The sequence below is a fragment of the Urocitellus parryii genome, chromosome 15 (assembly GCF_045843805.1).
Source record: "Urocitellus parryii isolate mUroPar1 chromosome 15, mUroPar1.hap1, whole genome shotgun sequence".
Lineage (NCBI taxonomy): Eukaryota > Metazoa > Chordata > Mammalia > Rodentia > Sciuridae > Urocitellus > Urocitellus parryii.
In genome coordinates this window covers 7,707,978-7,734,150 of record NC_135545.1, presented here as the reverse complement: position 1 = coordinate 7,734,150, position 26,173 = coordinate 7,707,978, and the positions used below count along the sequence as shown (strand labels likewise).

Here is a 26,173-nt window from a genome sequence, read left to right as displayed (position 1 = left end):
ATTAATTAATGAAAGTAATTAAAGGCACCAAGTCCTCGGAATACCTGCGTCACCTCAAGGCCTCATCTCCCACCACCACTACAGTGACCACCAGACTTCACCGTGAGTTTTGGGAGGGACAGGCCACACTCAGACCATGGCACTAGTTCAATAAACACCTGCTCAGGAAATGAACTGCCTCATTCTGGGTGAAGGTTCTTAGTTTTCTGTTTGTTTTGGTACCAGGGATTGAACCCAGGGGCATGTACCTGCTAAGCCACATCCTCAGCCCTTTTTGGTTTTAGTTTTTCTTATTTTGGGGGGTATTGGGGATTGAACTCAGGGGCACTTGACCACTGAACCCCATCCCCAGCCCTATTTTGCATTTTATTTAGAGACAGGGTCTCACTGAGTTGCTTAGCATCTCGCTTTTGCTGAGGCTGGCTTTGAACTCGAGATCCTCCTGCCTCAGCCTCCTGAGCCACTGGGGTTACAGGTGTGTGCCACCATGCCCAGCCCCATATATATATATATATATATATATATATATATATATATATATATTTACTTGTAGTTGGAAACAATACCTTAATTTTATTTATTTATTTTTCTGTGGTGCTGAGGATCAAACCCAGCACCTGGCATATGCTAGGAGTGCTCTACCACTGAGCCACAACCCCAGGCCCCCTTTTAATTTTTTATTTCAAGACAGGGTCCCACTGAGTTTCTGCAGCTTTGCTAAATTGCTGAGGATGGCCTTGAACTTGTGATCCTCCTGCCTGAGCTTCTCGGGTTGCTGGGATTACAAGCGTGTGCCGCTGCATCTGGCTGAAGCTTTTAATAGGAGGTCCAGGGACCCTCAAAAGGTTTGGAGACAGGATTCATGGAGTCCATAAACTTGGATAAGGAATATTTTTTTTTTCACTTTAGTGGAGATTTAGCATTCCTTTTCATGTTTATGGCAGATTTTTAAATTTTTATTTATTTGTGTTTTTTTTTTTTTTTTTCACTGCTAGGCAAGTAGTTCACTTTACCGCTGAACTACATCCCAGCCTGGCAGATTGTAGTTTTCAAAGATGACCTCAACACTGTCTCCTATTCCATTGGCTCTTCTAGAGCCAGCCACTTCCCCATCGAGGGGTGAAGTTTACAGCTCTGCACCTTGAACCTGCAAGATACCTTGACAAACAGGATTCAGTGGAAGTAGTCCTGCCATGTCGGTTCTGGTTTTAGGTGGTAAAAACACAATGTCTTGTTCTCTTGGGATGAACACTCTTACTGCTCCACTTCCATGCTCTGAGGAAGCCCAAGATCCCTGAGGAAGCCACATAGTGAGGAACCCAGGTTCCCACCCCCAAGCCTGGCTGAGCTACTAACCAACAGCTGCCAGCAACACTGGGAATGGAGCCTCCATGCTGGGAGGAAGCCCAAGAATCCCTGGGGAAGTCATGTGGAGAGGAGCAGTGCCATCTTGCCAGCCCTGTGAGTGAGCCAACCTGAATGTTGTTCCCCAGTTCACAGAGGAGCTGCCTCAGGTGTTGCCCATGGATCACAGATAAGCTATCCTCTATGAGCTCCACCTGAATTGCAGTTCCTACAACAAAATAAATGATTATCATTGTCTTAGGCCACAAAGTATTTCGATGGTTGGTTACACAGTGGCAAATAACTTACACAAATGTGGGTGATAAGCTGTAATAGCATTAGCAAACCCTTGTGATTTTGTTTATTCTGTAATCTACTACTCTAGCCATTCAAAGTGCAGATTATTTCCAGGTCATATCATGATTGTTACATATATTTGAAGTATCATTTACTTTTTTGCCACGATCTTACTAATTGCTAGACCTGTGATTAGGTCTGCTAGATCTTGTTATTTAATGTTACTAAAGAAGTATATAGAGTTGGGCACAGTGGCAGGGGAGGCTAAACCAGGAGGGTTTGCAAATTCGAAGCCAGCCTCAGCAATTTAGCAAGGTCCTCAGCAATGTAGGAAGACATTGTTTCAAAAAATTTTTAAAAAGGCTAGGAATGTGGGTCAGTGGTAGAATACCCCTGGGTTCCATCCCCAGTACTACACACACACTCACAAAAATACATATATTATAATATATATCTTTTAAATATTTTGACAACAGTTTCAGTTGACTTCTTCTATGATTCTACATTTGTGTGGGGTGAGGTGCTGAGGATGGAACCCAGGTCCTTGCTTATCCTAGGCACACCCCCAACCCTTATGATCCTATGAATTAAAAAACATTTTTCAGAGAGAATTATCAAAACATAATTTTCCAAAAGTAGTTAAAAATATGATTCACGCAAATATATGGTAAGCATGTGTCAGAGATAATGTTTAACACATTATTGAGAGAAGCCAAGAATGGCAGACTTATCAAGGGAGAGAGCAATGGATATACAGTTACAGAGAGAGAATTCCAGAATGAGATAACCTTTGAGACAAATTAGCTAATGGTTTTGAGCCAACATCTTTTTTTAAAAATTTGATATTTATTTATTTATTTATTTTCAGAGTAGAAATTAGAAGTTTATTAAAGGACAGAAGAAAAGACTTCTCCTGGAGGAAGAAGGAGACCCAAGAGGTGGAATCCCGATATTTATTTTTTGGTTGTAGGTGGACACACAATCTTAATTTCATTTTTACATGGTGCTGAGGATGGAACCCAGTGCCTCACGTGTGCTCGGCAAACACGCTACCACCGAGCCACAACCCTAGCCCTTTGAGCCAGCGTCTTTTGGGATTGTCTTTCCATTTGAAAATAATGGTAGCCCCAGGTGTTGATTTTGAACAAGTTAACATCTGATCACGGTGTGGGGACTCATGTGGTTCTTTCACATGGCTGCTCAGATCCCCAGGGGGCCTGTTCCAAGCCTTGGAGGTCTATACCATTGGGAAGGGCTGTTTCTTGGGACCACCATGGGGACCAGGGAGCAAAAATAAGTAGAGAACCCCTGATTTGAGTTTAGACCTACAGTTGAACCCATTTACCCACGTCCAGCGCCTCCACCCGAGGAGCTTGTCAACCTCAGCGGTTCCTGGAGCTCAGGCAGGTGGAGACTGGCTGGGTGTAGGTTTGGGGGCCACAGGCTCCCGGCCCAGGTGGCAGGCTGTCTTCTCTCCCCTCCAGCAGGAATTAGACAGGGGAATTTGCATAATGACACTTCTTTCGTCCAGAGCAATGTCCCCAGATCTCGGCTCCTTGCCCCATCCCACTGGTTCCCTGTTCCCAAACCCCCACCCGCCTCTCTGGTCTCCCTGGGATCTCATCTTCTAGATCTGCTCTCTCTACTGGCCTGGATTTCTCCTTTGTGACTACATTCTGTCGTTCCCTGAGATAGAGCCTCAGAGAGCTGTTGCCTGGGGGGACAGACACAGACACCAGGAAACATCTGTGTATTGGCTTCTGATTTATCGATGCAGGACAGATCAGCCCCGAACGAACGCCAGGCAGTCCTTGCTCAAGGATCCCCTCACTCCCGCGGGTCAGGATGTGGCAGTGGCTCAGGGTCAGGATGTGGCAGTGGCTCAGTTGCGCGGATCTGGGTCAAGGTCTGTGCAGATGCCATTGGATGTGGGCCGAGGCTCCTGCTGTCTCAGGGACAGACCAGAGCTGGGTGGCCCACAGGGTCCATGTGGCTGGGGCGTGGAGCCGCTCCACGGGTTGGCTGTCCTGGTGTCCTCTGCCCAGGCGGCTGGTTCCCCAGAGCAAGTGACCCTAGAGACCCGGGCGGAACCGGCCGTGCCTTTTATGACATACACTCTCGAGTCACTTACTGTCGTTTCTGTCAAATCCCCCCCCCCTTTTTTTTTACTATAAGTAAATGTTTCTTAGACAAAATCATAAGCATCAGAAAAAAAACTCCATTAAATTCCATTTTGTTCCTCTTTTCTTTCTTTCTTTCTTTCTTTTTTTTTTTTTTTTTTTGTACCAGGGATTGAACTCAGGGCCACTCAACCACTGAGCCACGTCCCCAGCCCTATTTTGTATTTTATTTAGAGACAGGGTCTCACTGAGTTGCTTAGTGCCTTGCTGTTGCTGAGGCTGGCTTTGAACTCGCCATCCTCCTGCCTCAGCCTCTGGAGCCTCTGGGATTACAGATGTGCCACTGCCCCCAGCCCAGTTTTGTTCCTCTGGATGCTTCAGCCATACCTTCAGGCAGAGCAACACCACTCTGAAGGCATAACTGAGAGTCACCAGGCCAAATGAAGTCATCCAAGGGCAACTCCAGCCGACCCTGACCCTGAGCGCTCTTTTGGAAGGCAGGGGATGTGGCTGACCCTGGATTTTACGTTCCTGGATTGTTCACAGGGAGGGAGACACTTTATGAGGAAGCAATCTCCTCAAAGGTGAGAATCTGGTTTGGCCCCCTGCTGTGTCTAAAATAACGCCTGGTCAACGGCGAGGCAGCACCACACTGAGTTGCAGAAGTATTTACATAAGTCACGAGTATTAGAAGAGCAAGCGTTGGGGGCACAGGCATAATTTGGGGGCTTGAAACACACTCGTATTTGAGGGCGTTCAAGAGCTTAAAAGGAGTGACAGGGTAGTTAGTGTCCAGGGGAGGGGGTGTGCAGGGGGGCTTTCCGCCATCAGATGTTACCTCTTAAAAAAAAATTCTATTTTTTGTTTATTTATTTTTGTGTGGTGCTGAGGATGGAACCCAGTGCCTCACATTTGCAGGGCAAGTGCTCTGCCACCGAGCCCCAGCCCTAGCCCCTAGATGTTACCTCCTTTGTGACCATCGCCCTGCTGACCACAGTTCCCCCTATCAAAGGACATGAAGCGGGCTGGGGATAGGGCTCAAGCGGCAGCGCCTCGCCTGGCATGCGTGCGGCCCGGGTTCGATCCTCAGCACCACATACCAACAAAGATGTTGTGTCCGCCGAGAACTAGAAAATAAATATTAAAATTCTCTCTCTCTCTTAAACAAAAAAAAAAGGGCATGAGGAGACCATAAAAACTAAGCATAAATGCTGAGGCTGGGGCTCAGTGGTAGAGCGCTCACCTCGCGTGTGGAGGGCTCTGGGTTGGATCCTCAGCACCACATGAAAATAAAATAAAGGTACTGTGTCCACCTACAACTAAAAAAAAAAAAACCAAAACTCAGCATCAGCCGGGTGCGGTGGTGCACCCCATAATCTCAGCAACTTGGGAGCCTGAGGCAGGAGGATCATAAGTTTGAAGCCGGTCTTAGTAACTTAGTGAGGCCCTAAGCAATTTAGCAAGGCACTGTCTCTAAATAAAAAATAAAAAGGGCTGGGGATGTCACTCAGCGGTTAAGCGCCCGGGTTCCATCCCTGGTGCAAAACCAAACAACAAACACACACACACAAAATAAGCATATTTAGAGGCAAGGCATTGTGGACTCTGTTTTATGTACAGCTTGTGTCAGTTGTAGCCTCTGTACCATCTAAGAACACTCTTCCTTCTCTCACTTCTGAGTAACTTTTGAATTCACAAGTACCTCACCTCACCACATCACGTGACTCAACGACACCCAGGTCAACCTCACGACATCAGACCTCACCGTGTGCTCGGTGGATACTGGATACGGCTGAGCTTTCAAGCACCAACACTTCCACACCAGCCCCCGGACAGATGCCCGGTGTTTGCACACAGTTTAAGGGTGAAACTTCGGATCTAGCTTTAAGGACTTAGCTATGACCGAGCTCCATGCTCATCGACTAGTTCCCCAAATGAGTTAAAAGCACACGGACAGGGAAAGGCGCGCCCCTCAGTCGGTGTGAAACTCTGCAGCTGCGCCATCCTTTCTTCTTGGCTCGAGAACACTGGAGTCCTTTTCAGAGTTCACTCGGGCATCCAGATGTCAGCAAACCCATCGGACAAGAGGAACAGCACCGTGTGGATGACACGAAGAGCCAGAGGCCCAGCCAGCACAGTGCTTGGGCGGCCCATCTTGGCCCCAGCCTGCGAGCCCCCAGGCCCGTGCCCCCCAGAGCCTGGGTCCAGTCCTGAGCTCTAATATGGTCCTGCCTCGGGAAGCCTCCGCTTTGATCCCATAGACCAACTGATTCAGAAGGGAGGAGATTCCACCAAGATGTGACCATGGAGCAGCAGGGGCCCTTGGGGGCCACGGGGAAGGCCACCTGCTGCAGTCCATCCGTTGCCATCTGCCTTGGCTCACCTTTCCGGGCTGTGGGGGAAATGTTCCCACGGACCAGGGCTGCTCCACAGCCCCTGGGGGATGCCAGCGACCTGGCTGCCTTTATCCATTCACCTGGTCACCCCAATGCCACCTTCTGACTTTGGGCTGGAACATTTGCACATCTCCTGTTAATTAATAAATTTATTTATTTTTATGGGGTGCTGAGGATGGAACCCAGCGCCTTGCACTTGCTAGGCCAGCGCTCTGCTGCTGAGCCCCAGCCCCAGCCCCCTCCTGTTAATTTAAGTGAGACCCAGACCCTCCTGTTCTCTGAGTGCTAGGATTAATAAAAAACTATAATGAATAAAAATGTTGCAGATTTCGGGGGTTTTTTTGGCATCGAGGAGAAAGAGTGTCCTGTCCGCATGCTAATACCCAACAGTTGGGTTCACAAGGCAGTTGATGGATTAGCCCTTGGAATTCAAAGTTGCTAGTTAAAATCTGACTACCAGATTTGAGAAGTCAAGGTCATGATTACCTTGGGAAGTTGAAGGTGTGGATCCTGGCCCCTGGGATTAGCATCCAGGAAGGTACTTTCTTTAAAAAATACATAAACCTGAGAGCTGGGTAATTGGTCTGTTGACCTGTTATTAATTCATCAAGCCGTACACTTCGGAAACGTGTTCTCAGAGGTATATACATCACAGCCCAATAACTCGAAATGTTATTGTCAGGAAATCAAACTGTCAAATGAGATAACTAAAGAGCATCACAGGGTCTTTAGAAACAGACTAGCCTGGTGGCCAAGGGCCTGGACTGTCTGCATTTGAAGCCTGGCTGTGCCACAAAGGCGGCGTGACTTTGAGCAAGTTACTCAATCTCTCTGACCCTGGATTTCAGCATCTACAAAGTGGAAGTTAACACACCAGGAGGCAGAATCCCTGGAGAGCACGAGTGGGAAGTGTGTAGCCTAGTAGTTGTCAGAGCTTCAAGTTCCATAAGGGACACTATTATTGCTCTTGCCATAGATGTGCTAAGTGGGAAGGATATGGAAGATGCAAACCTGCTGTGTCAGCATAAAACAGGCAAAAGACACGGACAGACAAGGCACAAGGTGGGACTGCAGTGGGTCACCAGCTTGTGCAAAAGGCATTTTTTCCCCCCCTCTATTTGGGTTTGGACACCCATAGTGCTGGGCATGGAACCAGAGGCCTTGAGCGTGATAAGCAAGTGCACTTTCTCCGAGCCACGTCCCCAGTCCTCCCAGGGCCTCTTCATGACCCTCTTTACCTCCCACCCCTCCTCCCTCCGGTGCTAGAACGCAGGCTTCCTTTCCCAGGGGAGGAGTTGGTGCGGGTGCTGTCCCCTGCGTCTCCCCAGCACCTAGTCCAGAGCTGGCCAGGTAGTAGGTGCTCAGTAAAGACCTGTGGACTCCACGGGTGAAGGTGTAAATGAAAAGGAGGGTGCATCCCTCACTGGCCACCGAGCAAAGCCCCTAAAACATGAGCGTCAATGCCACCTGTGCCGATGGCCTGCAAGCAGGCGATATTGTAACTTTTTTAGTCAGTGGCTTGGGATTCATACCGAGAAGTCCCATTTCTGGGACTCTGTGGTGAGGGATGACTAGAAGATATGCACTTCATTGACATACAAAGATTTTCTCCACTGCATTAAAGCATTAAAAAAAACAACTGGAAATACCCGGGCACCGTGGTGCACGTGTGTGATCCCAGCCAGCAGCCCGGGAGGCGGAGGCAGGAGGAGCTCAAGTTCAGAGCCAGCCTCCGCGATTTAGCAAGGCCGTCAGCAACTCAGTGAGACCCTGTCTCTAATTAAAACATAAAAAAGAGCTGGGGATGTGGCTCAGAGGTTAAGCACCCCTGGGTTCAATCCCTGGTATGCCCCCCCCACACACACACAAAAGGGAAATAGCTTCACTACTTACCTACTCAGCTTCGTGTCCTTGTGATGATAGGTGCTAGAAGACAGGCTTTGTGAACGAGGAAGCCACCTTAGTGAACATCCTGCCGTCACTGGCCATGAGACGGTGTGGGGGTTGGCTTTTGTTCTCTGGTCTGGGGATTAGACCCAGGGCTGCTCCATCATGAGCTACACCCCCAACCCTTTCTGTATTTTATCTGAAGACAGCACCTTGTCAAGTTGCTGAGACTGGCTCCCAACCCGCCATCCTCCGGCCTCAGCCTCCAGAGAAGCTGGGATCAGAGGCGGCGCCACCTCACCCGGCTGGGGAAATCTTTCCACGACCTACAAAGCGAAGACAAGCAGCACGTGGAAGGGCCGTGTGTTTCTGCTCTCACCAGAAATACAGAAGAAACTGACCCGCGACTTGGGAAGTGCGGGAAGGGTCTACAGCACCCAGCCCTGACGGAGTGGCCGCGGGTCTTTCTGGGTCTACCTCTGATCTGTACCTTCCCGGCTCTTGACACGGTGCGATGGACATTGCGTGATTATTTTGGTAAAATGCAAAGAAGGAAAACCGTCTTCGGAACAGCGTCCACCTCCTCTGACCAGCCAGGGATTCCAGTTCTGGAAAGAAATGGATGAATCCAAATGCAGGGAAGTCCGCAGGTTCAGCATGCTGATCCCAGTGAGCGCCTGGACACAGTGGATGTCCACCAGCAGGGAACAGGGGGCTGAATTAGAGTCCCCTGCAGAAGCCTCCGTAGGCTAAGCGCCATGTTTTTGAAGATTTGAAGCCGCAAGGCGCTGAATCCTTTCTGTGTGTAGAATCATGTAAAATGACAACATAGAACATGATGTCCTCCCTGCTGTCTCCCTCCTCCTCTCTTCTCTCTCTCTCTCTCTCTCTCTCTCTCTCACACACACACACACACACACACACATCAGTGTAAATGTTCGTACCTATCTGAAGTTGGTAGAACAATAACAATGCACTAACAACACGATTTTACAAAGATCACACCTGGAAATAAATGTGTCAGGATGCTATTATTAGGTGGTGCACGCCTCGAATCCCAGCTATTCGGGAGGCTGAGGCGGAGGACCACAAGTTCAAAGCCAGCCCCGGGAACTTAGCAAGGCCCTAAGCAACTCAGTGAGACCCTGTCTTTAAATAACATTTAAAAAGGGCTGGGGACATGGCTCAGTGGTTAAGTGCCTCTGGGTTCAATCCCCAATTAAAATAAATAAACAAGTGAAAGATAAATAAACCCACGGTGTTTCTCCATTGCACCACCACCATTTCGTCCTCTATGAAGTGCACTGTACCTGGCTTTTGTCACCCCATCTACCTGGAACTCCCTCTGTTCCCAGCGCCCTCTGACAGGACAGCTGTGTCCTCGTTTAATGATTACCTTATAATCATTAAGGTAGGGTTAAGTTCTTCTGATAAATAAGTTTGTAACGAACAGCCTTGGGTTCACGGTCAAGGATGTCACTGGGGAGATTCCAAGGTGTGGAAACCCCCTGTCCCTCCTTTCTCCCAGGGGTCGGGTTTCCGCCTCCAGCCTCCGTTTCCAGCCTCCGTTCCGAGCCTCTGTTCCTTGCACGTGGGGCTGAACCCGAGCCGGGGGAGCGTGTGGCTGGCTGAGCATCGTGAAAATGAAATTCGAGGTTTCTAAATGTGCCATTGGCACCCCTTTCACGGGAAACCCTTTGAGGAAACCTTTTGTCTGACCGGGGTCCCCATGTCTGCCTCAGGTGAACCCTCGATTTCTGGAGGGCGACCTGGTCTTGTCCCAGGGTCCCCTCACTCAGCTCTGAGGAGGAGGACGCAGATCCCAGACATCCTACATGATCTCTTAGGGACTCTAGGGTGTCAGAGGCTCAGATCAGAGGCTGGGGAAACTGAGGCAAGGCTGAGTTGGTGCTCCCCTTGACTCCAGGACTGACCCTCCTGAGGAGGGCTGGGAGGGGGGTGGCAGGGCCCTGACACCAGCAGTTGGGAGCACAGCTAACCCTGGGGTCCAACACACCCCTCCCCACCCCCACTCCCCCTGAAGGAGGCTGGCTGCACCTGATGGGGACTGACTATCACTCATCCCGGACTCTGGAAGCCACAGACCGGGGGCTCTCTGATCCACAAGCCCTCAGTGCAGGATCTCAGCTCCTTCCCAGGACTCCCCAATTTGTTCTCCAATGCACACAGCCAGCCCCGCTGCCCAGGGTCCCAACACAGGCCACTTTGATTGCATCTGGAGTTTTCCTTTCCACCCCACCCTGCAGCACAGACGTCTCAGCACTTCCATCCAAGGGCACAGTCAGGAGACAGGTGACCACGAACCAGGAAGGAGCCCCAGACTCCCAACCTGCGGGTGCCTGCGCCCTGGACTTCAGCCTCCACAGCTGTCGGGAACCACTTCTGTCGCTGTGAGTGTACGTGCATCCACGCAGGAGACATTCAAACAGAAGAGCCACAGTTTTCTCCAGTCCCTCTCTGTTTGTTTTGTGGCGCATGAATCCATCCATCTTATCTTTTTTAAAAGTCAGGTTGATGGTGGTACAACTTACATATAATCATACATTAAAATTCAGCCTTTAAAAATACACGGTTCATCTTTTAAAGCACACACTCCCAGGGACTTGTTTTCCCTTCTTTATTTACAGCTTTAGGGAGGTGTAACTACACAGCAGAAGGACACAGTGAGCCAGACACGGTGGTACATGCTTATCGTTCCAGCGACTCTGGAGGCTAAGGCAGGAGGATTGCAAGTTAGAGGCCAGCCTCAGCAACTTGGTGAGACCCTGTCTCAAAATAAATAAATAAATAAATAAATACATAGGGCTTGGAATGTGGCTCAGTGGTTAAGCAGCCCTGGTTTCAATTCCAATGAAAGAAAAGGAAGGAAGGAAAAAAGGAAGGAGGGAGGGAGAGAGTTCAGGACCCGTGTGGTCCTCTGGTTGTCCCTGGTTGGAGGAGCTGAAAAGCTGGCTTATTGTCCTTCATGGACTTGTCTCCTTCCTGGTCGAGTCACTGAGTGGGACACTCCCCCTAGGTTTCCCATACCTGGATGGTGGGTCTGGACCAGGGTGGCGCTGGCTCTGGGGGCTGGAGAAGTCTCCCCTGGGAGCCGCCCCAGATGCCAGACCATCTCCTCTCCCCACCACTCGTTCTCTAGAGATGCCCAAGGCCCCAGGGTCGGGGGGCAGGGGGAGGAGGGAGGGAGGGAGGGGCCAGTGACTCGGTTCGGTCTGGGCCCCACCACTTACGTGGGAACTCTGCCCAATTTGTTGAGAGCTCCGGGGTCCTGGTGGTCAGGGGACTGGGTACCCAGCTTTCTAAGACCCCAAGCCCATGGGGGAGCCAGGCTTTACCCTGGGAAGGGACCCCGATCTCCCTCCAGGCCCTCTGGAGCTGGCTTTTAAAAGCTGCGCAGAGCTGGGGTGTGGCTCTGGTACAGCGCCCGCCTCGCCTGCGTGAGGCCCAGGGATCCATCCCGCCACCAATAATTAATTAATTTAATTAAACCATAATTAATTTTTATTTTCGGGGGGAGATACTGGGGACTGAACTCAGGGGCATTTGACCACTGAGCCACATCCCCAGCCCAACTTTGTATTTTCTTTAGAGACAGGGTCTCACTGCGTTGCTTAGCGCCTCGCTGTTGCTGAGGCTGGCTTTGAAGCAGCGATCCTCCTGCCTCAGCCTCCTGAGCTGCGGGGATGACAGGCATGGGCCACCGCGCCTGGGAAACCATAATTAATTTTTTTTAAATAAGAGCAGACATTGGACAGCACCGGACGGACCAGTGACCCAGAACTACGTTGGCGAGGTATTCACCAAGGGCCGGTGCATTCACACCTTCGGCTGTGGGCTGGCGAGCGGGGACTCATGGGCTCGGGTCCCAGCACCAGCCGTGACTCTGACCAGGGACGTCAGCGCCTCCACTTCCTCTGTAAAACGGGGACAACCTAATCAGGGCATCACGAGGGCCCGATGAGTGGCTGTACAGATCTCTGGGCACAGGGCCAGGCACCAACTATGTGCTGAGTATTTGACAAACACCATAAAACTGTGACTATACCGTGGTGTGACAGGGTGTCCCAGGGTGTGGGACAGTGTCCTCTCTGTCCTCCACGGGGACAGAGAGCCCATATCAGGGACACAGAGGAGGGGCCAGGTCCCACATCTGCCTTTCCACCCTCAGAACCTCGGCCTGGCGCCTCTCTTTCCAGAATGTTCTATCATGCCTCCTTCACAGATTGACCAGATGGCACCTCCCCCAAGGCCCCTCACCCCCCGCCGTCTTTCACTGCTGTGTTGAGTTTCCTGCCCTATTTCTCTCCCTGGTGGAGAGCCATGCTGAGGGCCGCCTCATAGTAGGCTGATACTTTTGAAAATTTTATTTGGGAAGGGGGCGTCTTTTCTTCACTGAATCAGAAGCTCTGGATGGACTCCCAGCCCCTCCCTCATGCACTCAGCCCTGGCCTCACGTGCCTCCTTCATGGTTCTTCATCACACCAGGTGCCCTCTTGCCACAGGGCCTTTGCACTGATCTCCTTAATGTTTGTTTTATTGTTTTGAACTTAGATCCCCCAGCCCCAGTGCTGGGTGTCTGTTCTTGATATCTGTAACACCCTTTCCCTGTATCCATCCACCCACCTGGCGGCCTTCCCTCCTCCAGTTACCTCCCCGAGAGGCCTGCCCTGAGGGCCCGCCTAAAAAGCCCCTAGCCCACATTCTAGCCCCCCACCTGCCCTCCACATTTTCACACCATTCGTCACTCCACAGCATTTGGTGTGATTTCTAGTGGTTTGTTATCTGTCTTCACTGCTGCGTTAAGTTTCCTGTGGCTGCTATAAAAAATTCAGAGGTTTAAAACAGCACAAAGCCAGACATGTTGGTCACTCAGGAGGCTGAGGCAGGAGGATCACAAGTTCGAAGCCAGCCTCAGCAACTTAGTGAGACCCCTTCTCAAAACAAAAAATAAAAAGGGCTCAGTGGTTAAGGGCCCCTGGATTCAACCCCAAGTACCACCCCCCCCAAAAAAAAACCAAAAAAACAAAAAAAACCTCATGAATTGATTATCTTCCAGTTCTGGAGGCCAGAGTCCAACGCGGTTATTACTAAAGTCAAGGTGGGGTCGGGCTGGAAGGAGGCCCGGGGAGAATCTTTTTCCCGGCTCTTTCCACCCTCCAGAAGCTGCCCTGGTCCTGGGCCGTTCCTCCCTCTTCAAAGCCAGTAGCAGCATCTTTCGGCCTCTCCTTGGCTCTGCGCCTCCTGCCTCCCTCTTTCACCCCTGGGAGGACGATGAACCCCGACCTGGATAATCAGGACCGTCTCCCCTTCTCCAGGGCCCTAACTCGGTCCCTCCTGCGCAGCGCCTTTGGCCAGGGGCGATGACGTCTGCAGATTCCTAGATGAGGACGCAGGCATGGAGGGACATTATCCTTGCGGTGTCCAGGGTGGAGCTCCCATGTTCCCGTGGTCTGCGGAGGCTGCCAGAATGAATGGATCCGAATGAATGGATCCTAAGGAACAGGAATGGTCAGGTGGCTGCTCGGTGGAGCAGGTTTCTGGGGACCTAGGGCCAAGGAGGAAGTGTGGGCCCCTGAAGGCAGGGAGTGGGTGGCAGGAGCAGGGCTGAGCCCCAGGAGGCCGCTGTGAAGCTGTGGGGTGTCCTGTTCTCCCACTTGGGCGGCCTCCCACCCACCTCCTCACTGCCTGGGGCAGGGCCTCCCTGGAGTCACTGTGGGAAGGGAGAGGATGGGGGGGCTGGGGATGCTCAACTGGCACGGCGGGTTTGTCTGGTCCTGGCATTTGGCAGACGGCTCCAGGGACAGTGAGGACGGCGCTGGGAGCACCCACGAGGCCCGGGAGGCGGGGGACGAGCGGCACCTGTGCTCACCTGTGCGCACCTGGGGCCTCCAGACCCCGCCCAGCGCCCAGCCTGCACCTGCCGCGCTCGTGCCCAGGAGCCCCTCTTCCCTCCCCCGGGTCCAGCCGCGGCCTGAGGCGCCCACCTGCAGCCCCGTGGCCCTCGGGGTCCCGCGCCCTCTCCACCCCTCTGCTCCCTCCGCCCGGGGGCGGTGACGACGCAGCTGGTCACCCAAGGCCCTGGGCATCTCCCCCCCCCCACCCGTCTCCGCGGTGCTCCGGCCGCCGCGGTCCCCAGCCTCCCGCCGGAGCAGGTGTGGGTCGCCCCAGGTCCCCGCCGGACCAGGGGCCGGGAGCGGGCGGCGGCGGTATCGGCCCTGCGGGGCTCGGCGGGATGGAGTAATCGGGGCGGGGAGCGGAGGTTTCTGCCACCCCGCGATGGACCCACTGATTAGAGGGGAGCTGGGGAGGAGCCGGCGAGGGGCCCACCCCGCCCAGACCCAGGACTCCATTTCCTGCTCAAAGTGGCCCTGGGAGGACTGGGGACCTGGGCCTGCTGCCACCCCAACCCCCCTCCCCCGCCCCCTTTCCCGGACCCAGGGTCGAAGTGTCCTATTCTGGTCTCTCTGGTCACAGGGGTTCAGGGCCCGGACCCTCCACCTTCAGACCACCCCTGTGCGGTCCCTGTCCCCACCCCACTCTGGTCGCTGGTTCTGGCTCCTTCCTGACTCCACTGCGCCCGCCCCCAGTCTCCCCTCTGGGGAGCCCAGCCTGGAGGCAGCCGAAGCTGCTGGTATTTGTGACAATTACTAGCTTTTAATGGAAAGGTTGGGCTCTGGAGGTGACAATGGCCTCATTCTCTGGAAACATGAACTCATGACCCAGTGACCTCCCTTTGCCCACGTCTGAGCTCCAACAGCAAAATGGCACATCCCAGGGCTGTTGGGGGGCGCAGAGGGATCCCCAGGAGAGGCCAGGCAGGGTGCCCACCCCTGCTGCCTACCCTAGTGCCCCCTTTCAAAACCAGTCCCTGAGGTCTGGCAGGGAAGGGGGGGGCTTGGTCACCGCAGATCACAGGACACGTTGGACTCCCTGGAGGCTTAGTGGGGAGGAGGGCTTGTCCTTACTGGCCCAGCCCATCCCCATCAGGTTGCTTCTTGCTACCTGTGAGTCCCCAGGGACCCAGTGAGTATCCTTGGATGCCCCCACCCGCTAGCAACCAGAAATGGGCTGTATGTGACCCAGGAAGAAAGAGTCTCACCTGCCCAGAGGCCCCTCTCTGGCTGGAAGGATACCTCCGACGCTCTCCGGCCTCTCTGGCCTTTGCCCAGCGAGCCTCCACACAAACACCATTTCCACTCAGGTGCACTGGCTGGACACGGTGTCCTCCTGTCCTTGGTTTCCCCTCCTGGGGCACCCGCTCCCCAGGGAAGCCCTTCCTCACCTCCTGGAGAGGCCCAACACCGGCGGCACACTGAGCTACCCGCCCCCAGCAGGCAGGACAAAACTTGCACATGCTGGCAATCCCAGTGTCTCGGAGGCTGAGGCAGGAGGATCGCAAGTTCAAGGCCAGCATAAGCAATTTAGCAAGGCCCTAAGCAACTCAGCGAGAGCCTGACTCCAAGAATAAAAAAATAAAAAAGGGCTGGGGATGTGGCTCAGAGTAAAGTGCCCTTGGGTTCAATCTCCAGTACTTCCCACTCCCCCCCAAAAGAGAATGGGTGAAGTTCATTTTAGGAATAGATTTCACTTAATCTGATCTGTCCATCATTCCAACATGGAATCAGATCAAGAACACTCCGAGACGCTTCATAGGCATCTTGTCTCCATCTCAGTGCTCAGTTTCCAGCAGTTGAGCTGAATGTACCAAATGTTACCAGAGCATTCCTGGTGCTTTCAAGGGGGAAGTGTTTTACATCCTTTCTGCTCTTAAAGTCACATGTAAATTACTTAACAGGAAATATAATTGAAAATGTCCACTTCCTTGGTCACATAAGCCACATTTCTAGTGCTAACTAGCCACCGCATTGGCCAGCTCAGCTCAAAGCCATGTTTCCTTCGTATCTTGTTTTCCAATTGATCCATCAGCGGCATCTCCAGGTTGGAGGGATGGATGGATGGATGGATGAATGGGTGGACAGGAGGATGACTGGTTTGAGGGATGATGGATGAATAGAGAGCAGATGTACTGTCAGTTTTTATTACTATAACAAAATACCTGAGGCAGGCTGTTGTATAAAGAAAAAGACGTGGCTCATGGTTCCCGAGGTACAAGGACCAAACAGCATTTTGCAGGTTCTGGGGAGGCTCCCTGGAGCTCGTGGTGGAGTGCACGACATCGTCTCTATCAATGTGTGTCTCCCTCCCGCTGCTTACAAAGCCACCAGGATTCACTCGTGGGGGATCCGCCTTGATGACCTCATCTAACCTAATCGCTCCCCAAAGGCCCCGCCTCTGAACATCAGGGTTGGCCTAGGCTCCCGCCCTCCCAGTGCCAGCAAGTAAGACCTTGGGGATTAAAGGCCTGAATGAATTTGAGGAACCACCACACTCCAGCCGTGGCGGGTGGACAGCTGGGAGGAGGGCCGGCTCCTCGCTTCCTTTCCACCCTCACCCTCTTTTCTCCCAGATGTTGGGGAACCCCGGATCCATTTCCGTGGGGCCAGTGGTCTCCGGGAATGCCCCTCCCCCTCCCCTAACTGGCTGAGGTGTGGCTCTGGTGCCGGGGTCTCCATCCCGCGGCCCCCACCCGTCCCCATGGGCTCTGCATCTCCCGGGCCCCCTCCCTGTTTTCTGCACGTGCTCAGACTCCTCTCCTGTCACCTCTCCCTGTCTCCCTGTGACGACTCAATCATCCCATCAACAAGCATTTAATGAGCACCTCCTACATGCCAGGCGCTTCCCTGGGATACTAGGGCTGGACGCTGGACGAGCCCCGTCCTCCTGTGGTCAGCTGTAAGCAAAACATGTAGGAAGTCAGAGGGTGACCGGGAAGGACGTAGAGGTTGGTGGCACAGCTTGTGCGAGGTGACACGGGCCAGGCAGACGGAGGAGGCTGAGAAGCGCTTAGATGTCTTAGGGGGACAGCAAATGCAAAGGCCCCGAGGTGGGACTGTTCTGGGGTCTCTGGGCCTCTGTGTTCAGCCACTTCCTTGTCACTGACTCCTTAGCCCCCCCTTAAACTTGCACTGGGTCTTCCTGGACCCTCCCGTCTCCCAGAGCTGCCCCCTACCCCCAAGTTTCCCTCTCCATCCCCCAGATCCTCCCCTGAGGCTCTCAGGTGACAAGGCACAGTTGTCCTCCTGCTCCGGTGCCTGAAGCACTGTGGGAGACTTGGGGACAGGTCACTGAAGGTAAAACAGGAGGGTGGCCAGGGCTCTGCTCAGCCTCTTCCCGACACCAACAGGGCCTCTCAGCCCACAGGGGCGTCCTCCCTTCACACTGGGGTGACAGCACAGGACCAGGAGGTGAACTTGATGCAGGTCAGGGCACTCCCCACCGTCCAGAACTTCAGAGATGGGTCTTTGGGCAGAAAAACTGAGGGGCTGGGACGCCCCAGGACGTGTGTCTTCTGCCTACCCTCGGTGTGAACATGGTCAGTGCTGTGTGACCTTGGGCAGGTCCCACTACCTCTCTGAGTTCCTTTTCTGCATCTTTATAGATCTGACATCTCCCATCCCCCTCACCTATGCAACAAGCATGGGTCAGTAAATGCAGCTTCCAACGGTGCTGCCCTCGTGTTTAGTCATCTGACCGAGATTTCTCCAACCCACGTCAGAAAAAAGGAGAAGTCCAGAAAAGTGGGGCACCCCCGTGGTGCTGGCTCCTCGGGAGGCTGAGGCAGGAGTCATCAGGAGTGCGAGGCTGGAAGTTAGTTAGTGAGGCCGAGTCTCAAAATGAAAACGAAAAGGACTGGAGTGTGGCTCCGTGATGGAGCACCGGGTCCAATGTCTAGTTCCAGGAGGAAAAAAAAAAAAACAAAAAAAACAGAGGAGCGATTCCTGGAAAGTTCCAGCAGCACATTCTGGGAAGTCCGCGCCTCGGGTGGGAGAGGGCCACGGGGCGGCGATGTCCTTTCTGACCTGCTCAGGAGTGTTCTGAACCAGCCAGGCCTAGGCCTCGGGCTGAATCAAGAGTCACCTCTGGTGGGGACAGGCCTCACGGCCAGACTCCAAGACTTGATGGGCGCGAGGTCAAACGCGGGGATGGCCAGGGGGCAGGAGACAGAGCCACGGGCCCTGGGTTGGCTGTGCTCCCGGGTGCCAGAGGCTCCTGCCACCACCCAAGAAATATTCCACTTGGAAAACCAAGGCCCAGAGGCCAGAGGACTGGGCTGCGGGCTCCAAGGCTGGGGAGTGCTGCAGCTGGAGTTCAGTCCAGGACTCGGCGTCCAAAGTCCCTCGACAACCGGACAACCGTGGCTGCTGGCCCTTGTGACATCTCTGGGTCGCTCCCTGTCTCTGTCTTTCTGGGTGACTCTGCCTGTGTGGGGTCTTTCTGTGTCTCTATTTGTGTGTCTCTGTCCCCGACGGCTCTGTCTCTCACCCCTCAGGGGACCTCTGGCCCTTCTTGGTCTCTCTGTCTCTGGTTCTCTCTGAAGGTCTCTCTTCCCCTGGTCTCTGGAAGTTTCTGCCTCCCACCTCCCACACCCTGGGCCTGGAGCAGTCCCCACAGCAGCCTGTGCTGCTGACCTGGTCCCTGGTCCCTGGTCCCAGGCAGGTGACCAGGGCACCAGGGTGCTCCGCAGAGGGCTCCTGAAGGAGGCAGCCGCGCTCCCTGCACGGACGGGGCCCTTCCAGGTTCCAGATGGCCGAACCGAGTTTCCAAGTGGGTGTCACAGGCCCAGAGCCGCCAGCCCGGAAGGCCGGGGTGTGGCCTGGGCGCTGACCCCCGGTCTCCATCCCCGCTCTCTGGGCGCGGGCCAAGGACGTGCCCGTGGCCGCTCCTCCCCGCCCCCGGGAAGGGAGGCTCCTGGCCTCTCCCGCTGTCGGAGGCGTGGGTAGCAGCTGGGAGAACCGGCTGCCGCCCCTCCCCGTGGGCCGGGCGAGGTAGGCACCTGGCGGGCTCCGGCGGGCAGCGGCAGACGCTGCCACCGCGCACACCTGCGCCGCCACGGCTCGCGCGTCCTCCCCTCCCCGCCCTCGGCCACCCGCCATGGACCAGGACGGGATCCTGAGCCTGTGGTCCAACGCCGACGACTCGGACTCCAGGTGAGGCCCCCGGCAGGGGCCGGCCTGCCCGCGGGACCGCCTGGGGCGGCCGCCGGCCTCGGCAAGCTCAGGCGCAGCCGGACTCGCTCGGGCGTCGCGGTCCCCAGGGCGCAGCCCCTCCCCAGGGCCGCGAGGGGCCCGGGCCTTGCTGAGTCACCGGCTGGTGGCCCCGCGCCAGGCTGCGCTGGGCGCCTCAGTGGTTCTGTCTGTCAAAGGGGTCCTCGGGGCGTCCTGTCCCTGATGCAGGACTTCACCGCAGCAGGTGCTGGGGCGCTGGGGGGCCCCATGCGTCCCAGGACACCCCAAGAAAGGCTCCAGGTGATGGGGATGTTTTTCTCCGTGGGGACTCGGAAGGTGCCGCCTGTTCTGCTGGAGGGGAGACCCCCGGAACGTGGCTTCAGAGACTGGAGGGTGGGGGCTGAGTCCCTGACTGTGCCCTGGTGGAGGAGGACAGGGCAGAGCCCTCGGAGCTCTCCAAGAGCTGGGGACTCCTCTGTTCCTGGGGATGAGTCAGACGCTCTGATAGTGCTGGCTTCTCAGATGAGGAGGTGACAGGGGAAGTGGGATGACCAAGTCACCCGGCCAGAAGCCAATCTGAACTCAGCCTGTGGGACCCAGAGGGTTCTCCCTCTCCCAGCCCCCTCTCCACACCTCGCCTATTGGCTCCACTTTTCAGAGGAGCAAAGGGAAGCTCAGAGTGGTTAGGCAGCCTGTCTAAAGTCACACAGCCAGTGGCTGAGATGACTTCCAACCTGAGATCTTCCACTGTGGCCAGGCAAAACTTTCCTGGCCTCTTGGGCCACTCCAGCCACCCTGGGCTGTGAAGAAGGGGACAGCCCAGCCCTGTCCCCACCCTAGTTGCCTCACTCCATCCAGCTTTCCCTTCTCCTGTTTCTACCAGGAACCAGGGTGTGGGGAGGCTCCCTGGAGCTCAGGACTCCAGATACCATTCAGTTGAACCTTGGTGGCTCTGTGACCTAGGCACACTTCCTAGTGTCTCTGGGCCTTCTTCTCCTTGAGAAGATTCCAGCACTCTCAGCATGCTTTTGCCCAGGTCTTCCCTGGGAGGTAAAGCAGCTTGCCTCCAGGGTCCCTAGCTCTGGGAAGGACCAACCCCCACCCAAGCACCTGGGAGCCTCATCTCTGCTACTGCCCAGCAGCCAGTCAGCCACTAAGTCCTCGGACTGGCCTTCTCGATTCAGTCTTTTGGCCTCTCTGAACCTCAGTTTCTTCATCTGAGTCATGGGGATAAATGCATCTGCTCCCAGACTGGGTGTCCAGGGTCCCCTGTGTGGTGTCCTTCCCCCACTTCCATGAGCTTCTGGGACCCCCCGGAACTGGAAGGATGCCCCTCCTGAGCCTCGAGTCACCCTTCTGGGGCCGTTTCCTAATGGACACTGTCCCAGCGGAACTGAGCAGCTCTCCAAGAACAGCTGCTCCTCCCGATGGTCCCTCCGTTCCTGGGGCAGGACCCCAGCATTGCCACTGCCCCCCTCTTCTCTGTGCTCCCCACCATTGCCAGTCAGTCCCCGAGTCCCACCCCGGTCCCAGGCTCTCCCTCTCATCAGCCCTTGTCATCTCCTCCTGGAGCCTCACCCCAGCCTCCCCGCCTCCACTGGCCCCAGAGCTGCCTCTCCCATCCTCCCAGCCCCTGGCAGGTCCTGGTGTGCCGGCCTCACCCCCACCCAGCCCGTCTCTGCTGTCACCCCTGGGCCCTGGGACCGCGCCTCCCTGGCCCCGCCTCATTCTTCGCATCCCAGCGCCTCCCGTGATCCCAGAGAGGATCTTCTCTAGACCCGCGGAGGTCCCCCGCGTCCCTGCTCTAGGTCCTTCCGTGGCTCCCCAGCAGCCGGTGGCAGCAGCCATCAGTGCCCAGGATGCCCGTGGCAACTCCCTGGCGTCGACGCCCTCTCTGGCCCTGTGCCCTCGAGCGGGCCGTGGTCACCCACTCTGGGCCTCTGTGCGGACAGCCTCCCTTGTCCTTGGTGACCTCTGCCCCTCTCTTCCATTCGCCAAGCTGCTTCTCTGGTCTAAAGAGGCAGCCCTGGTAGTTCGGAATTCTCTGCCAGGAAGGGGAGAGGACGTACCCAGGACAGTCCCTGGTCACGCTGCTGCGTCCCTGAATGGCCTGTCGGTGGACAGGGAGGGAATGTGGGGAATCCATGAGGACGCTCTCCAGGAACGAATGAATGGAGGGGAGGGGAGGGGAGGCTGCGCCACGTGGGGTGAGTCAGGGTGACAGGGGGGGGAGGGCGTGCCGCAGAGAGAGGGCAGAGGGCGCAGGGGGGGGGCAGCCTTGAGCCCTGGAGAAGAGGCCCCGGGGACCAGGGTCCAGCAGAGACACAGGCGTCTCTTAATTGAAGTGAAGGGAAAAAGCTCTCTGTCTACACACAGATTCCATTTTTCAGCAAGAAGAGCCAGGCTCTACATTGTTTTGAGATTACAAAACCCCCCAAGATTGAACCTGGGCTGCAGGATACACAGCAAGGCCCTTGGCTTGGAGTGTTTGGGGTCACAGGTCTGCTATGCCCAAGACTCGCCGTGTTCGGGGCACCTTGTGCGTATCCGAAGGACTGTCGAGGGCCGTACGTGCAGAATTTAAGTTTTAAGAAGAAAAAGATGCAGGCAGTAGGCAGGAGGGAGGGAGGGAGGGCTGAACCCCGAGTTCACGGATCCCTCCAGCACCTTGACCTGCTTACCCTGCACCCGTATTGTCTCCTTTAATCCTTCCAATGACTTGCCCGACGGAGATTCACCCAGGTGAATGATTAAGTACTGTTATCCCCTTTAAGAGTCGAGCCCAGAGAGGTTGGGTCTTGCGAGGTCACACAGCAGGGCGTGGCCAAGGTTTGAACCAGGGAAACCTGACTTTCTCACACCCCGGATGGGGATTTGGGTATGAGAAAGATCCAAGAAACAGCCCCCGCCCCTGTCCTGACAGGAGGTTCCGCGAGGACTTCACGTGTTGCGACATTTTCTCGTACCCACGTCCCTTCTGGACAGGGTCAGGGCCGGAGAGGTCCCGTGGAGACACCGACAGGTGCCCAGGTCAGAAGGGGGGACTGTCGGGACCTGATGGAAAGAAGGGAGAAGCTCAGTTTGTCCTCCTGGGATGCCCCGGGGGACGGACAGTGGGAGCCCCCGGCCGTCGAGGACATTCACATGGGGTGAGAAGGGAGACCCTGGTTTGGCAGAGAGGTCTGGGCCACAGGCCCCAAGGGAGCCGTGGACAGCTCTCACACCGGTCAGGGAAAGTGGGGACCCGCCAGGCCCGGCCGCAAGACCCTCGAGAGGTGCCCTCTGAGCTCCTGTCCCGTCCCTGTGGCTGTCCACTGATGTCCACTGAGCAGCGATGTGCCTGCGGGCGGGGCAGGCGAGGTTTCTCCTTTCTCCTTCTCCAAGTCCCCGAGGCTCCTCCTGAGCCAGGAGCTCAGGTGCGGAGGAGGCTGGGGACAGGGTGAAGACTGAGAGTAGCTACAGCCTTCCCCAGGGCTTCTCCTGGGCCAGGCCCTGCTCCCAGGGCAGAGGGGGATGAGCTCATCCATCCTTCCCGGCCGTGGCCCCTGAGGTGGCCCTGCGCTGTGTTCCTGTCGACAGGTGGGAATCGTGCACCTGGGATGATCCCCAGGCCCCTTGGTCACCCCTGCTAGAGGAAGGGACCGGCTGGGGATGCAGACTGCAGGGAGAGGTGCCCCTGTTTTTCCACCGGAGACTTGTCGCTCCCCAGGGGGCTGATGAGACTGTGCATCCTCCCTACACACCCCCGAGCAAGGCCCGTGGGGAAACACTTCCTGGTCGCCACATTAAGAAGAGAGTCAGAGAAAGGGGTGAAATCGCCTGGCATGGCGGCACACACCTGGGATCCCAGCAAGTCGGGAGGCTGAGGCAGGAGGATGGCAAGTTCAAGGCCAGCCTCAGTCACTTAGCAAGGCCCTAAGCAACTCAGTGAGACCCTGTCTCTAAACAAAATGCAAAAAAAAAAAAAGGGCGGAGGGGATGGGGCTCAGTGGTTAAGCACCCCTGGGTTCAATCCCTGGTACCAAAACCAGAAAAAGGGTAAAATTAATTTGAATCATGTCTTCACCCAGTAGATCCAAAGTGGACCAATTTCAACTTGTGATTGATTTTAAAAAAGTATTAGTAAGGTATTTCAAATCCTCTCCCTTGGCCACTCATGGCTGGAAATGCGGCCGGGGCCCAAGGTCTCCCAGCATCTGAACCCAGTGTCACCGAGAAACAGTAGCAATGAACTCAAGTCAGCAGCTCACCAAGTCACAGGCGGCTGTCCCTGCAGCCCTGTCCTCCCGGAGGCTCAGATGCAGGCTGTGTGCGCCCCAAGGGCAGGAGAGGCACACAGTAGGCGCCTAATAGATGCAAGGTGGCAGGGAGAGAGACCGAGCGAGGGTGCACAGAGAAGGAAGGACCAAGGACGGGGAGGCAGAGCCCCAGGCTAGGCCGCGGCTGGTGTGGTGGAGCATGGCGCTCCAGGGACTGGCAGAGCCCTCCGCCAGAACGGAACGGCCTGGGCTGAGGCCGCTGGGCGGGGCAGGAGGCCTGACAGCCGCACGGACACCCGGACACCCACCGCCAGGCTTCAAGGGACAGAGCCTGGGAATTGGAAGCCAAGTGGGTGAGATGCCCAGCCTCAGAGCCTCCATGTTCCCGGCCTTCTCTCTCCTCCCTCCCTCTGTCTCTCTCTGTTTGTTTTGTTTTGAACCCAGGGGTGCTCTACCCCTGAGCTACACCCCAGCCCTGTGTGTGTGAGTGTGAGTGTGTGTGTGTGTGTGTGTGTGTGTGTGATTTTGAGATAGAGTCTTTCTAAGTGGCTGAGGCTGGCTTCAATCTTGCCATCCTCCTGCCTCTGCCTCCCAAGTAGTTGGGATTACAGGCTGGGCCCTCCACCCAGCTAGTCTCCCTTTCTCTTAAATGGGCCTGTAAGTGAGTCCTTGGCTGGATTCCTGAGAACCGCATCCCACCAGGGGCATCACTCTGGGCAGCCGACCCCCTCCCGGAGGTAAAACTGCTTTCTTAAACCCAAGCCTGGGTCCTCCAGCTCACAGCCCAGCAGCCACAGCCCAGAGAACCCCGAGGACTTGAAGATGCAGGTTGATTTCTTTAGCTAGATATTTTTTTCTATTATAATTATAAAAGTAATACATCAGGGCGATTTATCTCAACTGTGCTTTTAAAAATCATCTTAAGGGGGCTGGGGATGTGGCTCAAGTGGTAGCGCGCTCGCCTGGCATGCGTGCGGCCCGGGTTCGATCCTCAGCACCACATACCAACAAAGATGTTGTGTCCGCCGAGAACTAAAAAATAAATATTAAAAAAAAAAAAATAAAAAAAAAAATAAAAATCATCTTAAAATTCTTATAGATTTCTCAAAGGGGAAGAATTTGCTGACAGAAAAAAAGAATAAGGGATCTTACTTTCTGTGCCCCGCGGGGTGACCCACGCCTGTAATTCCAGCAACTCAGGAGGTTGAGGCAGGAGGATCACAAGTTTGAGGCCAGCCTCAACAACTTAGCAAGACCCTGTCTGAAATATATAAAAAAGGGATCGGGAGGCTTAGCTCAGTACTAGGGCACCCCTGGGTTCGATCAATCTCCAGTATGGGGAGGGACTTATTTTATGGTTGCCATAATCTGAACTGTTGGATACCACCAGAAATTCTGCCCCTAATTATTTGCCCAGGAGAAATGAGAAGGTAGATTCACACAGACAAGGATGGTTGACGCAGCTTTAGGAGTAAACAGCCCAGCCATGCACGGGGACACGGAGGGCACTCTGGCATCAGTTCTCAGAGTGAAATTTTACTCAGTCACCCCTCCATATCCACGGGTACCACAATCACAGATTTAAGCCCCGAGACCTTAGAAAAGTTTTTTAAGCCAGGTGCAATGGCACAGGCCTGTAACCCCAGTGGCTCAGGAGGCTGAGGCAGGAGGATCAGGAGTTCAAAGCCAGCCTCAGCAACTTAGGGAGGCCCTCAGCAACTCAGTGAGACCCTGTCTCTAAATAAAACATAACAAAGGGCTGGGGATGGGGCTCAGTGGTTAAGCACCCCTGGGTGCACTGGTACCAAAAAAAAAAAAAGTATGGATTTTTTTTTCCTTGTCATTAAATAATACAATATAACAGCTATTTGCATTGTGTGACGGTGTAGTAAGTATCATGAGTCATCTAGAGATGGCTTAAAGTAAGGGGAGGCCGCGACATGCCGACCCTATAATGTATTCTATAACAGACACCCACAGATTTGGACGCCACACGGAGGTCCTGAAACTGACCCCCACGATGTCAAAGGTGACTGTATTCACAGACGTGGAAAATGTCAACATTATGCCAAGCAGAAAAACCCACATGCCAAAGGGTGCACTCATGGGGTGACAGTCTAGGGGGTCCAGGCCAGGCAAACCCGGCCTCGGACAGAAAATCTCAGGACAGCAGACTCTGGGGGGTTGGGGGGCTGGCTGAGCACCCTGGTAGGGGTTGGATCACAGAAGGCGCGGCCTTTCTAAAGTCCACTGCCACGCGAGTTCTCCAAAGGCAACTGATTCTTAAAGAAGAGAAGTGGGGCGTCTGGCAGTTCTGGTTTCAGAGAATGAGCTGAGGCCGGATGTGGTAGCGCCCACCTGTGGTCCTGAAGCAGGAGGATCCCTCACTGGAGGCCAGGAGCTCAAGGCCAGCCTGGGCCTTAAAAGAGAGAGAGAGAGAGGGAGGGAGAGAGAGAGAGGAGGGTTAAAATAGGAAAAAGAATGAGAGGGCTACAGATGAATCGGAAACATTGTCATCATAGATTCACTGAAAAATCAGCAAGTTGCAGAGTAGGTTTCAAATTAATGTGGGGAGGGGGAGGGGGAGGAGGAAGAAATCAGAGCCAGAAAGTGTGAATGTGTGCAATCATGCATAGGTTACAATCCCCATCGGGGTCCTGCCTGGCTGGCGGGCGATGACCAGTGTGTGTGTGTGTGTGTGTGTGTGTGTGTGTGTGTGTGTGTGTGTGTGCGCGCATGCGCGCGCGCTGCAGCTGGAACCTGGCCCCACATACGCTAACTCT

General features: G+C 54.8%; 1 protein-coding gene across 1 annotated transcript in view; it reads left to right on the top strand.

Annotated features, from left to right (window-relative positions):
- Nucleotides 1-18,934: 18,934 nt before the first annotated feature.
- Sult2b1 (sulfotransferase family 2B member 1) overlaps nucleotides 18,935-26,173 on the top strand; it is a 28,896-nt gene continuing 21,657 nt past the window's right edge. Inside the window, exon 1 of the mRNA XM_026406205.2 lies at nucleotides 18,935-19,113. Within this exon, the coding sequence (XP_026261990.2) occupies nucleotides 19,058-19,113 (56 nt within the window). The 5' untranslated portion in view covers nucleotides 18,935-19,057. The remainder of the gene's footprint in view (nucleotides 19,114-26,173) is intronic.